The sequence below is a fragment of the Mytilus trossulus genome, chromosome 1 (assembly GCF_036588685.1).
Source record: "Mytilus trossulus isolate FHL-02 chromosome 1, PNRI_Mtr1.1.1.hap1, whole genome shotgun sequence".
Lineage (NCBI taxonomy): Eukaryota > Metazoa > Mollusca > Bivalvia > Mytilida > Mytilidae > Mytilus > Mytilus trossulus.
The window spans coordinates 62063640-62081261 of record NC_086373.1 but is presented as its reverse complement, the minus strand read 5'-3'; the positions used below and the strand labels follow the sequence as shown (position 1 = coordinate 62081261).

Sequence of the window (17622 nt, the reverse complement as noted above, 5' to 3'; positions counted from 1 at the left end):
TAATATTGTCTACTGCATTAAATATAGTGTCCACTTTAATATTGTCTTCTGTCTTAAATATAGTGTCCACTTTAATATTGTCTACTGCATTAAATACAGTGTCCACTTTAATAGTGTCTACTGCATTAAATACAGTGTCCACTTTAATATTGTCTACTGCATTAAATATAGTGTCCACTTTAATATTGTCTACTGCATTAAATACAGTGTCCACTTTAATATTGTCTTCTGCATTAAATACAGTGTCCACTTTAATATTGTCTTCTGCCTTAAATATAGTGTCCACTTTAATAGTGTCTACTGCATTAAATATAGTGTCCACTTTAATAGTGTCTACTGCATTAAATATAGTGTCCACTTTAATAGTGTCCTCTAGAATTGTGTTTACTGTAAGTGTATATACTGTAAAAAATGTCCACACAGATGGTGTATTTGATAGTGTCCAATGTGAAACTGTCCGCAGATTTGATTTGATTTTTTGTGTTTTAATACCACTTTTCATCACTCTTTTAGGATATTTCATTGGGGCCAGTTTTCATTGGGCGTAGGATGCCAGAGTGAAGGAGAAAACAACGACATTAGGTAGGAAAACTGACTATCCTAGTCAATTAAGATTGGATTTGAGTGCACCCACTACCTCAAGGTTGACTCTCACTTGACAGGCTAGTAATTACAGTAGGAACTACGTATACTAAGACCACTTGGCCACCTACTGTCTACTGCAATAGTCCATTATAATACTGCCTACTTCATACTATCCACTTTTATAGTTTCTTATTATAAGGCTATTATAATGGTGTGCACTGTAATAGTGTCCACCCTAATAGTCTACTATAATAGTATCTTTATGAGTGATTTTATTAAGTAAATAGCATAAGATGTACTATGTATCTAAATTGTCATGTAGATCAGGTTTTCAGAACAATATTGCATATCATACATTGTATTTAATAAATATTATAATAGTATTATAAAAGACAGAATTCATATATTTTTTGTAATTTGTACTTCAGACACATGCAACCTTAAACATACCCTTTGTGGTGAGCAACAGTATTCTATTACCATTGGAAGTAATTAAATAAACACATAAATAAAGAGTTATACATTTATCATGTTATACAATCGTTCATATAATAATACTTCTTAGTTTCTGGTCCATTATTTACTCTGTAGTTTATGTTGATATCTAAAAACCTGAAAATTAAAGAAAAAAAAGTTAACAATAAAATTATAACATCTTTAAGTATTTGGGCATGTACATGTAAAGGCCAATCTCAAGAACTTACCTTCATTAACCCTTATATTAAACTTTTTTTAGATACAAAATGAAGTGTTTTATCACAAAATGTTTTCATTAATTGTGTATTTTTAACACAATAATAGAAATTTCTTTCCCGTGCTATAAAAATTCCTCTCAGAAAAAAAAAATTGATGGAAGGATAGAGGAATAACTGTAGAGTTCCCATTTCTTCAGAAATTGCTATAAAAAAAGTGAAAAAAATAAACTAGATACATTACCTGGATTTATAATTATTCGGACAAAGAGAAAATTCTCCAGTGATAAGAGTGCCTTGGTCAACTTCAAATGGTTCTTCTAAGTAAAATATTGTTTGACCCCAATGTGTATCTCTAAAATAAAGAATATATCTCTATCAAATATAATGAAACTAAATATTCAGTAACAATATCAGATTTATATGGAAATTACTACACCATTAAAAACCCATAATATAATACAACATCAATATTCTTTTTTCAGCTTATTTTGAGGATGACTGCTAATAAAGAAATATTAAAAAAAAATCTTATTATAATTTTTTGGCTTGTTATTAGCTCATGCCTTTTTAAAATGCTAACCTGCTGATCAGCTGAAAAAGAAATCCTAAAGTTATCCTCTCTAGTCTAATATCAGTGACTGTACATTGGAGTAGAAATCATACAGCAATGTCATACACCGTGAATTATGAAGTGACTTTGTGCAATGGCAAAAAAATATTGCACAGAATATCAATAGGTTAATTACTTAAACAGAAAGCAACATGTTAAAAGTTTGTTTGCTTTATAAACTAGAGGCTCTTAAGAGCCTGTGTCGCTCACCTTGGTCTATGTGCATATTAAACAAAGGACGCATATGGATTCATCACAAAATTGTGTTTTGGTGATGTGTTTGTAGATCATACTTTACTGATCATTCTTGTTACTTACAATTTTCTCTATCTGTAATGAACTTAGCCCTTTAGTGAGCTAATAATATGACCATGAAAAATCATTTTTTATAATTAATTTTTACAAGACAGTCTCAAGAGCCTGATTCCCTCACCTTGATTTTTTGGCATCTATCTTTTGTTTTTAAAAGAGTTTAAGTGTCCAATTTCATTGTAGTTTTTTTTTGTTTGTTAGATTCAGCATATCAATTCCAAAGAACCTTAAGAATTACATTTTTGATGAAATCAAACAAAGTTTAATTTCATCTTTTAAGATCTTACTTTGCTGATTTTTTTTTGGTTATTTACAGTTTAAATCTATCATTAATTATATTCAAGATGATAACCAAAAACTGCAAAATATCCTTAAAATTACCAATTTAGTGGCAGCAACCCAACAATGGATCATGGTTAAATTCATCTGAAAATTTCAGGGCTGATAGAACTTAATCTATTTTAAACAATTCAACCCGATGTCAGCTTTGCTCTAAATGCTTTGGTTTTTGAGATATAAGCCAAAAACTGCATTTTACCCCTATGTTCTTTTTTTTAGCCATGGTGGCCATGTTTTTTGACGAAACAGGAAATAAAACACAAACTTTATTCTAGATACCCTAAAGATCATTCAACTTAAGTTTGACTGGAATTGGTTCAGTAGTTTCAGAGGAGAAGATGTTTGAAATAGTTTACAGCATATGGAAGACGACGACAACAACAGACGCCAAGTGATGGCAAAAGCTCACAGTTCCTTCGGAACGGTGAGCTAAAAAAGTGTACGATCCCTTTTATGTCAAATTAAATCATATATTTATATGTTTCTTGGAATTTTTCTTTAGGCACAGTTTAAAATCATGCTGTATCAACTTACTCTGAATAAGGTGACGTTGACAGAGTTATGTCCCCTGGAAACGTGACAGTAAACCAGGTGATGAATCCATGTATTGTTGATCGTCCAAAACATTCTAGTTTAAATTGTTTCTGTAAAAGAAAAAGATAACACATGTTTGTTAATTGATTTTTGTCTCTTAACCTATAGCTTTGGCTATCTCAGGCAGTTTCACACTTGCAGTCAACACATTGTTGATACTAGATTTTGATGTTTATAATTTTTCAAAAGCAGTCTTTTTTTGATTGGAGAATTTGCTCTCGATAGGATTTCTTTGCTAGGTTCTAATTTAAGTTATTCACAGCTTTTATAGACTCAGAATGATTTTATGACCTTGGCATATTGTATAAACACCTTTCTACTGCATGTTTCCCTTTTGATGTTGGTTGGTTATATTTGTCAGGTGGCTGTCCAATTTTCCTTTATTCATACAATTTTAAAGTATACACCATCTCTTGTATCTATGTTCAATACAGTCAAATTTTATTTTGGTAAACTCTACTGTGTTCTTTTTATTTTTAGTACCTTTATGATGTCTTTTTTATTATCGCTATTTTGTGTATTTTTCCTTTGACCTTTATTGTGATAATTTTTCATATCATGCTACTTGCTTCAGATTGAAAATGATCGCTAGTAACTAAGGAGGCATGTGGTGTTGCTAATGGAATTGATATAAAATTGACGTCGTCGTCATATGTAAAATAGAGATAAACAGATTATCATTGGTCATCTCAACTCAATTGCTTTTCTCGCTTTTGCCGTAATGGCTCAATCGAGAAAATAAATCTGTTTGAGATGATCAATGATAATCTATAATTATATGTCATATCAAATTGTTTTCAGTTTAAAAATGAATGACAATCATATTTGGCTTATCTTTCTTTTTCTGTATATTTTTTCAAATTCTAAAACTGTAATTTTTTTCTTCAATACATTTGTTTTACCATAACAGGCTTGATTATATTTAGAACATAATAATCAATGCATTGTGCACTTAAATATTCATGCATATGTTGCATTCTGATTTAACAGCTTTAAAGGATTTATTTTCAGCTACTACATGCAAACTGAAGAAAATATTTTATTGCATTTTACAGATAACAATTTTATGTACTCCCATTTGGCCTATAAAATTGACTAATTCTGTCTGCTTATTACTATAATCCAGATTAGATCCAATTAAGACACTTTAAAATAGAATTATAAAGTGTACTTTATTAACTATAAGTAGCTAGTTCAGAATATCAATGCATTAATGGCATTACACTTTTCTAATATAAAAAATAATATTTCCCAAATGAAAAACATGTACAACTCATTTAGTCTAAAAGTTTTGTCCATAGTGTTATAACATCAGAACTAAATGAACGAATGTATATTACAAATCAATTATAACCACATAGAATGATGCTAAATTATTAAAAAATTGTAATTTAAATAATTTTGAAACAATACAAATTGAAATGAAGATTTATTTTTTTAAGGTCTGGATTTTACTGTTTTAAATGGTGTTAAGGTCCTAGCTATTTAATTTTTAGTTTTATTAAATCTCAAGCAATAAGTTTGATGAATTGGAAAAATATGATTTCCATGTTTTATTTTTTCCGCCTGCCAGTGTTTTGACAAAAGAAAAGACAAAAGAAAAAAACTAGAGGCTCTAAAGAGCCTGTGTCGCTCACCTTGGTCTATGTGCATATTAAACAAAGGACACAAATGGATTCATGACAAAATTGTATTTTGGTGATGGTGATGTGTTTGAAGTTCTTACTTTACTGAACGATTTTGCTTCTTACAATTATATTTATAACGAACTTTGCCCATTAGTAACAGAGAACTATATTTGGTTAAAATTTACATAAATTTACCAAATTAATGAAAATTGATAAAAATTGACTATAAAGGGCAATAACTCCTTAAGGGGTCAATTGACCATTTAGGTCATTTTGACTTATTTGTAGATCTTACTTTGCTGAACATTATTGCTGTTTACAGTTTATCGCTATCTATAATAGTATTCAAGATAACTAACAACGGCAAAATTTCTTTAAAAATTACCAATTGGAGGGCAGCAGCCCAACAACCAGTTGTCCAATTCATCTGAAAAATTCAGGGCAGATAGATATTGAATTTATTAACAATTTAACTTCTTGTCAGATTTGCTCTGAATGCTTTGGTTTCATAGTTATAAGCCAAAAACTGCATTTTACCCCTATGTTCTATTTTTAGCCGTGGCGGCCATCACATTTTTCAAACTAGATACCCCAAAGATGATTGTGGCCTAGTAGTTTCAGTAGAGATTTTGTAAAAGATTACTTAGATTTATGAAAAATGGTTAAAAATTGACTATAAAGGGGAATAACTCCTAAAGGGGTCAACTGACCATTTCAATCATGTTGACTTATTTGTAAATCTAACTTTGCTGAACATTATTGATGTTTACAGTTTATCTCTATCTATAATAATATTCAAGATAATAACAAAAAACAGCAAAATTTCCTCAAAATTACCAATTCAGGGGCAGCAACCCAACAACAGGTTGACTGATTCATCTGAAAATTTCAGAGCAGATAGATCTTGACCTGATAAACATTTTTATCCCATGTCAGATTTCCTCAAAATGCTTTGGTTTTTGAGTTATAAGCCAAAAACAGCATTTTACCCCTATGTTCTATTTTTAGCCGTGGCAGCCATCTTGGTTGGTTGACCAGGTCACGCCACACATTTTTTAAACAAGATACCCCAAAGATGATTGTGGCCAAGTTTGATTTAATTTGGCCCAGTAGTTTCAGAGGAGAAGATTTTTGTAAAAGATTACTTTAATTTACGAAAAATGGATAAAAATTGACTAAAAAGGGCAATAACTCCTAAACGGATCAACTGACCATTTCGGTCATTTGACTTATTTGTAGATCTTACTTTGCTGAACATTATTGCTGTTTACAGTTTATCTCTATCTATAATAATATTCAAGATAATAACCAAAAACAGCAAAATTTCCTCAAAATTACCAATTCAGGGGCAGCAACCCAACAACCGATTGACCGATTCATCTGAACATTTCAGGGCAGATAGATCTTGACCTGATTAACATTTTTACCCCATGTCAGATTTGCTCTAAATGCTTTGGTTTTTGAGTTATAAGCCAAAAACTGCATTTTACCCCTATGTTCTATTTTTAGCCATGGCGGCCATCTTGTTTGGTTTGGCGGGTCACGCCACACATTTTTTAAACTAGATACCCCAATGATGATTGTGGCCAAGTTTGGTTCCATTTGGCCCAGTAGTTTCAGAGGAGAAGATTTTTGTAAAAGTTAACGACGACGGACGACGACGACGGACGACGACGACAGACGCCGGACGCCAAGTGATGGGAAAAGCTCACTTGGCCCTTCGGGCCAGGTGAGCTAAAAAGAAAATCTTTTGATTTTTTTTTCTGTCCTGAGGCTCCTACCCAGGTGGAAAGTTTTGTAAAACTAACACTAAAATAACTATGGCCTAAGACAGTCCAAGTGGCATCATTGACTAATCAGCTTACTTTGATATTATGTAGATCATGCACTGTTACTGTTTTCAGATCTATAGAACAGACTGTTTGACCATGGGACATAATACTCATAGGTGGTACACATCTTACTTTTACATTTCCTGAAACAAACAACATAATGTATACAGTTAGTGACAGTTCTAATTCACAGTGAAATCTCTAATACAATGAGTACATGAATGATGTAGCATGTATTGAAACGTTTAATCCCGCTGCAAATGTTTGCACCTGTCCTTAGTCAGGAATCTGATGTATAGTAGTTGTCGTTTGTTTATGTAATTTATATGAGTTTCTCATTTTTCTTTTTTTTTTGTGTATAGATTAGACCGTTGGTTTTCCTGTTTGAATGGTTTTACACTCGTAATTTTGGGGCCCTTTATAGCTTGTTGTTTGGTGTGAGCCAAGGCTCCGTGTTGAAGGCTGTACATTGACCTATAATGGTTTACTTTTCTTTTCTTTTTTTAATTGTTATTTGGATGGAGAGTTGTCTCATTGGCACTCACACCACATCTTCTATATCTATTGTATAAATCAAATGAAAGAAATACCAAAATAATAGTTGGTGGTGGCCACAATCTTTAACTATCCAAATTATATATAGATGAAGGATTCCACTTTTATACAATCTTTATATACTGACCGGCTTTAGAAACGAAACACTAGATTATTTTTGTGTTGTTTTTGAATGAATGCTTCACCGTAAAAAAAATGACTGCCTGTTACAAACGCCAAAATGATTGTCAGAAAGGTCATCAAATACTGTCTGACATGTTTTAGGTTCTGTTTTACACCTTCTGATTTTGCATTTGTTCGACCCATTAATTGCTTTTGGCAATTATACGGTTGGAACTTGAGGGCTTTAAAGGTTTTCCTTCAGTCGATTCTTTGGTAATTCAGTTTATGGGAAACATTTATGGCATGAATCTGTACTCAATGACACTCTGCAATTTGATTAGCAGTTGACGTTGCGGCCGTAAACATGTCTTGCAATTGACGTTGCGTATTCAAATTCTGTTGACGTTTCATTGTCACTACACGTTGATCTGTTCATTGATGGCTAGAAACAAGTCTGGTCTACTTGTTTCGTTGTCGGAAGGACAGAAAGACGAGTTTCTGAAGTCATAAAGTATGGTTGCAGCACGTTTATGTTTTCATGTTTGCAATATTCTTAAGGGATAATTCAGTTATTTATTTCTCAGTCTTGGCAAAATGGGGATGCAACATTTTTAAACTGAATTAAGTGAGTCAAAGGATTTAAAGAACTGTTTCACAAAGCAAAAAAACCTGAAACAATCTTTCATGGGTCCAAAATTTCGCTTTAAGAAATTCGTGCGACTTCAAAAATTCGGTATGTTCAATAACCACAGGTAAATCAGATTTAGGTTTTTTGTAAGGAGAAAGAAGTATGATAAGCATGGACAGAAGTTATAAGAGAATCAAACAAGATTTGGTAAAAAAAATCAACAAAACGAGTGTTGCGTTTCTAAAGCCGTTCAGTATATATCATGTCTCCAAATTAGCCTTGTTATAATTAATATGAAGATGTGTCCCTAGGACACCATGTCCAGCTCTGAGTACAGTATTTGCATGGTCAGTAATCCACCATAAAACACTAATTTGGCATCTATATTTAACTAGAGGCTCTAAAGAGCATGTGTCACTCACCTTGGTCTACTGTGGATTCATTTATTTTCGTGTGTACCAATTTTCGTGGTTTGAGAAAAACTTACATATTCGTGGATATTTAATTTCGTGGTAGTCTACACTCATTCCTTTACAAAATTTGTATTTCGTTGAACATTTGAATTCGTGGTTCTCCTGTACCCACGAAATCCACGAAAATTAGTATCCAACGAATATTAATGAATCCACAGTATGTGAATATTAAACAAAGGAAGTAGATGGATTCATGACAAAATTGTGTTTTAGTGATAGTGATGTGTTTGTACATCTTACTTAACTAAACATTCTTGCTGCTTACAATTATTTTTATCTATAATGAAGTTGCCCAGTAGTTTCAGTGGAAAATGTAAGTAAAAATTTACAAATTTTATGAAAATTGTTAAAATTTGACTATAAAGGACAATAACTCCTTAGGGAGCTAATTGACCATTTCTGTCATGTTGACTTATTTGTAAATCTTACTTTGCTTAACATTATTGCTGTTTACAGTTTATCTCTATCTATAATAAAATTCAAGATAATGACCAAAAACAGCAAAATTTTCTTAAAATTACCAATTCAGGGGCAGCAACCCAACAACGGGTTGTTCAATACATCTGAAAATTTCAGGGCAGGTAAAAGTTAACCTGATTAACAATTAAACTCCTGTCAGATTTGCTCTAAATGCTTTGGTTTTTGAGTTATAGGCCAAAAACTGCATTTTTCCCCCTATGTTCTATTTGTAGCCGTGGCGGCCATCTTGATTTGATGGCCAGGTCACTGGACACATTTTTTAAACTAGATGGTTGTGGCCAAGTTTGGATTAATTTGGCCAAGTAGTTACAGAGGAGAAGTTTTTTGTAAAAGATTACTAAGATTTACAAAAAATGGTTAAAAATTGACTATAAAGGGCATAACTCCTAAAGGGGTCAACTGACCATTTCGATCATGTTGACTTATTTGAAAATCTTACTTTGCTGAACATTATTGCTTTTTACAGTTTATCTCTATCTATAATAATATTCATCTTAAAATTTCAGGGCAGATAGATCTTGACCTGATTAACAATTTAACCTTCAGGTCAGATTTGCTTAAAATGCATTGGTTTTTGATTTATAGGTCAAAAACTGCATTTTACCCCTATGTTCTATTTTTAGCCATGGGGGCCATCTTGATTGGTTGGCCGGGTCACTGGACACATTTTTAAACTAGAAACTCCAATGATGATTGTGGCCAAGTTTGATTTTATTTGGCCAAGTAGTTTCAGAGGAGAAGATTTTTGTAAAAGTTAACGACGACGGACGATGGTTGCAAAGTGATGGGAAAAGCTCACTTGGCTCTTTGGGCCAGGTGAGCTAAAAAGTAAATATCATAATCTGAACTGAAGTTAATACATGTAAATATTTTTTCAAGCATTATTGTTAAATATTTGTTGTTGAGTTATGAGTATATCCATCAACACAGGAATCCAAATCTTTCTATTTTGTAGTTAATGTAAAAGTTAATATATATCAGCACTTCAAGGTCTTTTTCATTATTTCCTGTAAATATAATGTAATGGTCCAACTTACTTGATATACATTTCTTCGAACACTTTTTCATAGACTCCATTGAAACCTTGTACATTGATTTAAACTCATTCCATATATCTAATCTACAAATACAAGAGCTAACATGCTAATTTTCTAAATATATATCATCTTTTCTTAATACAGACCTTCTTTCATCTTACATACAATAACATTTTAGGTAGTTACCTCATAAAAATATCTTTAACTTACAGTGTATACACTGACTCTGTCGAGCAGGGTTATTAAAACTAGGAAACTAACTCAATTCAATTCTAGTCTAATGACATCATTTACAGTTACAAGGTCTAGTGTGTATGGATGTCTTATGCTAATAAATGATAGTTCTGGCCAACAACTGCTGGGCCCAGTATATCAAAATGTCTCCACTGCCACGAAGAAAGATATCTCAAGGTCTTTAACCCTTTCCTCATTGGACATTTTTTTTGCAGTCTAGATTTGCATAGGATTTTTCAATAAAATGCTGAAAATATGCTTTAAAGTATTAATGCATTGCAAAATTATTTTTTTTTATCAAATAAATTTAAGGCCGATATTCCTATGATGAAGACATTTTGTAGTCAAAGCGTTTCAACAGAGGTACTACATATGTGTTAATATGGAGTAAAGGGGGTGGCGTCTAAAGGCGTCATAATGGAGGAAAGGGTTATATAAAGGAGTAATATTATACCAATGGTAGTATTTTTGTTTGAGGATATACATTTTTTATCTTACATACAGTTTTTACCTGTAGAATTTACCTTGCGTCATATTCTTCATCATTATATGCAGCTATGTACAATGTTGCAGTTGCGGGAAACATTAACCCTTCCTACAAAATAAATATGAATAAAATATATTTCTCAAATTCCTATCTGTGAGTATGTACTTTGCTACTCTTGTTTGACATTTAATCATTAAACCATTGGTCTTTAAATTTAAAAAAAAAAAAGATATTCTCAATTTTTTATGAAATATTTATCAATAATTCAATTGATATTACAGAAATGTTCTATATTCAATTACAGACATTACAACAGATTTGTAAACCAGTCTAATTAGAATTAAATCTCCACACTCTCTGGTGTCTTTTATATGCTTGGTTGCATTAATGCCTGGCCAATGCTACTAGGCATAAAAAATAAGAGGGTATGGCGATTTAATTTTAATTAGATTGGTTGTAAACCTTAGTTTTTAAGCAGAATACATAAATAAAACTGCCATTTTTTTCACATTTATCAATGATAAATTTTTAGTCAATGGACCAAGACTGAGGGAATGGGGCCAAATAGTCAACTTACTGCCATTCAAGCAAGAAAGGCATATAGCAAATGATAACTAAGACACATCAAACAATCTGGTTTAAGTGGCTCTTGTAGATAGTTATCAAAGGTACTAGGATTATAATTTAGTACGCCAGATGCTCGTTTCGTCTACATAAGACTCATCAGTGACGCTCATATCAAAATATTTATAAAGCCAAACAAGTACGAAGTTGAAGAGCATTGAGGGTCAAAAATTCCAAAAAGATGTGCCAAATACCGCTAAGGTAATCTATTCCTGGGATAAGAAAAACCTTAGTTTTTTTCGAAAAATTCAAAGTTTAGGTAACAGTAAATTTATGAAAATTACCACATAGAAGGTTTTTGAGAAAAAAATCATAAAGGTAAAGTTTAAAATGATATAGAGCTTTTGGCACAAATTCACTAAAAACATTTCCTAATACCTTTTTTTTTTCACTAGGAATTATTCATGCTTACTGCAGTAAACTGAGTTCATGATGATCAATAGGTAAAAAGTTCTAGTTCTATGAATTAATTGTTGGTTGATTAACGTCAAGTGGCAATTATTTCATACATGTTCAGGACAAGAAGATGTACATACCTTTTTCAACCATTTATCTCTAGTATCAATAACTGATTGCAACATAGACTCATACAACAAACAGTAACCCTGCAATATACACATATACAATATATACTGATTCAGATTTTCTCCTAAGGATGTGTGTGACAAAAAATTATGCAATATTTAAATCATCTGATGTGTATACTTGAAAAGTTGCATTTTTTCATCATTTACTTGTGTATTATAATAGGAAAACTAAATAAGAGAATTTTTTTTTTGGCCACACAAATTCATAAATCAAACTTCTGTCCTTTTCAATTACCGTACATTACGGTGTAATGATTCCTGTATAAGACAAATTGACCAATGTGAATCCGTGAAAACAGGGATGTTCCCAAAATGTATCACCATTTTTGAAGCTGTCTATTTATTTTATGTCATTAGTATATATAATATGTCAGAAATTTCTTTTCCCAAACAGGGGAAACCTGAAAACCATAAAATTTACATTGACCTTATATCAGTTAATTAGTGAATTGGCCTTTTTTTCAATTCTTGATGCTATTACTACTCACCATCCATTCACTGACAATAGCATCTAACTTTTCTGGATAGGCCACATCCTGTTAAAAGAACATTGATAATACAATGAAGGATCAAAGCAAATAAATCAAGAAATTGCATGCATTATTTTACTTAGCATAACCTCACTCATAATTCAGAGTAATGGAAAAACAGAAAGTTGTTATCAGACAGATCTGAAAAGCTGATGACAAAATATAAAGTAATTCTGTTCAGTATCTTATGAGAAAAATGTGTCCAAAAGTTTTAAGGCCATTCAACAAATTGAAAAATTGACGGTAATAGTCCCCTTTCGAGGTATTTCCTTCATCAGAAAAGTTTGTCAATTGTGTGCGCCTTTATAAAGTCATTTACTAAGCTGGTTCTTGGCTGATTTCTACACTTTGTTCATAGACAGCCGGTGTGAGCCGATCTATTGTAGAATCTGATTAGTCGACCAATCAAATTACGTGTATTACACAGCACTTCATATTGTACACATGCAGTTTTTATTTAATGCAAAAATCCAAGAAATGTTATCACAAATGAAAAGGAATCATCTATTTTCCTTCCAATAATCCAGTGGAACATTTTTTTCACAGGTTAAAATGTACTGTCGAAACCACAGCCTTCAATTCAAAAGTTTCCATTTTGTATGACGTCACGTTGATTTGCGAAAATCGTTCATGAAGTTTCGCGGAATTTTATTTTCATGTCAAATTTATACCTTTTTCGGTATTTTTTTCTTTATCTAATGCAATAGATTATTTAAATTTAGAATAGGGATGTATTTGACGCATTAATTAATGCTTTTCTATGCATAAGAAAACAAATTGTTCTGTTTGTTTACATGTTCTGATATTGTACGTTGCTATGTAACAAAGTATCGTCCAATCTCGTTAAAATTTCCAGGGCAAAATTTTGCCCTAAAAATCGGATCATACCGGTTGTTTGAGTGAAACGAATACAAGCGGATTCCAGTTTAGTCATTTACCAGATAGAGGGGATCGCCTGTTTCCCTGCACTTTTAAAGTTCATCAAATGCCTTTGTGATCATCATTAAGCAGGATAAACTAGAAATAACATCGTTCCATATGTACTTTATCACAACTCCCTAATGACAGCAGTGCTTATAATTAATTATAAGAATTTAATTTGTATAATTCGTGCAATATAGCATCATACTTTTTCAACTACTCACTCAACATGGGAAAAAAGTGGCAATGCATCTAATGCACAAACAATGTTTATTAAAAGCAAAAATTTTGAAGAAAATGCCATGAACTCATAAGATGTCTATTAGATGTCTTAGAGATCACAATGACCATAACTTACAACTTAACACTGTCAAGCTGTTAATGAGTTATTATATAGAATCTTTTATTTTTAGAAATAATAACATTTATAAATAAGTCAACATGGTCAAAATCTTCAACTGACCAAGCCCTTTACATATGTTATACAAGTTATTGCCTTTACAGATGATTTTTACCCATTTTTGTATTTTTTGGCAAAAACTATAAAAGATGGATACATATATTGCATGAGCTTGCGAGTGCAATATATGTTCTACGAGGGACAATATCCCCCAATATTCATTCAATATCCCTTTTATTGTATAGCAATATAATATTTGAAAGTAAAAATTGGTTTAACTTAGATCTTGTCGTTGACGACGTCATGAAATTTGAAGATTTATTGCACTAGTGCAATATTACAATTTATTGCACGCTAACTTTTGGTTACTTTCTGTGGGAAATATTATATTGCTATGCAATAAATAGAAATACTTTGTACGATCATGTAGGCAAGGAATATGCTGGTTATAACCTCCATTGAAAACAAATACAATTATATGCCACAAACTAAATCCTATATTTACCTGTATATATTATGAAAACCAGTTTTTTATTTCAAAAGTGATTATGTTCTACGGGTTGTTAAATATTTGCGGTGGTGTCTTGCCATGGGTTTGTTTGGACTTGTTTGTTTGCTTTTTGGCCTTGAATGTTTTTTATATGGATTAGACCCTTGGTTTTCTGGTTTGAATGGTTTTACACTAGTAATTTTGGGCCCCTTTATAGATTGTTGTTTGGTGTGAGCCAAGGCTCTGTGTTTGAAGGCCGAACATTGCCCTATAATGGTTTAATTTTATAAATTTTTATTTGGATGGAAAGTTGTCTCATTGGCACTCACACCACATCTTCCTATCTATATATATGCACTTTACTTTCCATTCATTTTTTTTTTATTTGAAAGAACAAATTTTTCAAAAGGAAACAATTAAAAATACAATTCAAACTACTTGTTTATCAATATACATTATGTCGAACGTGTGTAACAAGCCCTTCAGTTTCAACATCAAACAATAAAGCATTATTTCCTATAACAAGCCAGCTTGCCAAAAAAAAATATTCTAAAAAACAGATCAAATGGAAAGCAAATATGAAATTTAATAATGGCACTTTAATACTCGTCTGTGAAATGAGGGTGAGATTTATTCAATTTGTTCAATTTACACGGAAAACAACTAACATTGATTTTTTCTTCATTTATTTGATTCATTTCACCTAAACAAATATTATTTTCAAATTTTCCATATTTGTTTAAACCTTCAAATGAGACTAAGGAGAATAATATTAATTAATCAATTCCAAGTCCAGTCAAAATGATTTTTTGATAATTTTGAACAAAATAGGATTATTTATCTGAAAGAAACTCAAAAATATTCCTAAATCCATACGTAATCATTGGAGAATAATTGGTGTACTACTAATGTGGTCGTTGACATAAATTATACTTATAATCAATGGAAATGGACGTAATTATCTTCTGATAAATTTGTCATCTTTGTGATAACATGTATAGACATTAGTCGGAAAATATTTTCAGATTTTATAATACCATAATAACTTATATAACATCGATTATTGTATCTAATTATCATCTATTCAGAAATTTTCTTAAACATGCTTAATACTTTTTAGATTTATATTATTAACATAGAATAAACTCAAGAAAGGGAGTATCAACCTTTGATAGATCAAGGCTACAGCAGTCAGGTGCTGCATGATATGAAAGATGAACAAGGCATTATCAAATCATGATATCTTTTCAAAATAAAGAATCTTTATACGTCATAAAAACTTGAGCTGGTGAACAAGTTTGTTCGTTCTTATGTTGTACTGTTTTACCATTGTCCCAGGTTAGGGGGAGGGTTGGGATCTCACTAACAGGTTTAACCCCAACACATTATTTATGTATGTGCCTGTCCCAAGTCAGGAGCCTGTAATTCAGTGGTTGTCGTTTGTTTATGTGTTACATATTTGTATTTTGTTCATTTTTAAAAATAAATAAGGCCGTTAGTTTTCTTGTTTGAATTGTTTTACATTGTCTTATCGGGGCCTTTTATAGCTGACTATGCGGTATGGGCTTTGCTCATTGTTGAAGGCCGTACGGTGACCTATAGTTGTTAAAGTTTGTGTCATTTTGGTTTTTTTGTGGATAGTTGTCTCATTGGCAATCATACCAAATCTTCTTTTTTATATTGTGTATATCTTTCTAATGTGTCATTTTTTTTTTTAAAGATTTCTTTAAATTGACTCAAAAAATGAGTCTTAATTATCATGCTAGGGAAAAGGCAAGTATTGATACTCCCATTGAAGAAGATGAGTTGAGTCTGGTTATTCCTTGAAATGGTGAGAGGCTTCTCTATTTATTTCCCTTGCTTGTAAGGTTAAATCTTCCCCCTGATGAGTAAAGGTTTTCTAGTTACTACTTTTGATTGAAACAAGTTCAAAGAATATTCCCCTTGATTGGAGGAAGTTGAGACTGCTTTTTGTCCAAAACATGAAGAACTTGCTTGCTGTAATACATGTAATAAGGGACTATAACATACAGTTTTAAATCTCTTGTATTCTGTATAAAATTTTGTTTTAGTACAGTAAAACCTATATAAATGGGCCGGCTACGGGACTATGAAAAAGGGCCGGTTTGGACAGTGAGCCGGTTAATTCAGGTTTCCGTTTTGACCGGAAGTAAATTACTTGTGAGGACTGACATATTGCATTTAAAAGTTATGTTTGATTATAAATTATAAACTGATATATTAAAATACAAAACACAACAACGAAATAACATATGATCGTTGTTTCGAGTCTTCATTTTCATTGGCTATTGAAATTTAAGAAACTGGTTGTTCCTCGAATTAAAAAAAAAATATATATTTTCACTGATTTAAATATCCTCGTTTATCGTATATCAAATATATCTTGGTAGCATTGGTCACTACTGTAAGTTCACATTTTAACACCTGGCTAATTTATTACCTTGAAAGTCTCATCAAATAAACAAATATGTTTTGATTCATATCAATCATTTGAAATTAATTAGACAAACAGGTTTTGACAGGTAATAATTGATTTAATTAAGAGTATTGAAACTGCATCATAAGACCTAAATTCGGAAAACACAGGGTCCGGTTTACAAAGAGTATTTTAACAAAGACTTTGAAGGATAGAAAATGGGACTTTAATTTTTGGCCGGAATGAACAGGAATCCGGCTTATTCAGGGTCTGGTTTACTCAGGTTTGAATGTAAATTAATATGGTCTTTTCTACTTATAGCTTTTAAATTCAGTCTACATTAAAAAAGAATGTGTCCTGTGTCCCCAGTTCCCAATCTGCACTATCATTTTCTAAGTTTAATGAACCGTGAAAATGGGTGAAAATCTCTAATTTGGCATTAAAATTAGAAAGATTATATCATAGGGAACATGTGTACTAGGTTTCAATTTTAACTTCATCAAAAAATAACCTTGACCAAAAACTTTAAACTGAAGTGGAACGAACGAACGAAGGAACGAACATAAGCACAGACCAGAAAACATAATGTATATAAATGGGGCATAAAAATACCCTGAGAATTTCTGAGGTCTTAAACTTATGCAATGTGGCCACAAAAAAGTTACAAGTTTGTATTTGCCGAGGAAGACAGTGGCTGGAACGAACCACAGACCTTCAGCAGGAGAGTTTGCAATAAAATTGAGAATGGAAATGGGGAAGGTATCAAAGAGACAACAACCCGACCTTAGAAAAAACAACAGCGGAAGGTCACCAACAGTTAATCAAAATTCAATATGATATTGCCAGTTTCAAGCAGTCAGAAAGTATAAAATGATGTAGCACATAATATTTTAAGCCAGATTTCTACAAATCACAAATAAACTTAAGCTTGTAACAACTTTGTATAGCACTAGAATAGACTATTTAAAAAAGAAATATATATATAACTTTTCATTTACTTGTTGCTGCATTTTATATTATTAATGCCAGTTCTGGTCCCTTG

At 31.7% G+C, this 17622-nt stretch overlaps 1 protein-coding gene across 1 annotated transcript in view; it reads right to left on the bottom strand.

The window, feature by feature from the left end:
• Positions 1 to 927: 927 nt before the first annotated feature.
• The window catches only part of LOC134681134 (protein arginine N-methyltransferase 6-like), a 34949-nt gene continuing 18254 nt past the window's right edge, over positions 928 to 17622 (bottom strand). The window contains exons 6-13 of the mRNA XM_063540587.1: positions 12291 to 12338; positions 11752 to 11820; positions 10629 to 10699; positions 9871 to 9953; positions 6629 to 6738; positions 3076 to 3185; positions 1522 to 1632; positions 928 to 1197 (exon numbers count right to left, since the gene is read on the bottom strand). Coding sequence (XP_063396657.1) covers positions 1113 to 1197; positions 1522 to 1632; positions 3076 to 3185; positions 6629 to 6738; positions 9871 to 9953; positions 10629 to 10699; positions 11752 to 11820; positions 12291 to 12338 — 687 coding nt within the window. The 3' untranslated portion in view covers positions 928 to 1112. The remainder of the gene's footprint in view (positions 1198 to 1521; positions 1633 to 3075; positions 3186 to 6628; positions 6739 to 9870; positions 9954 to 10628; positions 10700 to 11751; positions 11821 to 12290; positions 12339 to 17622) is intronic.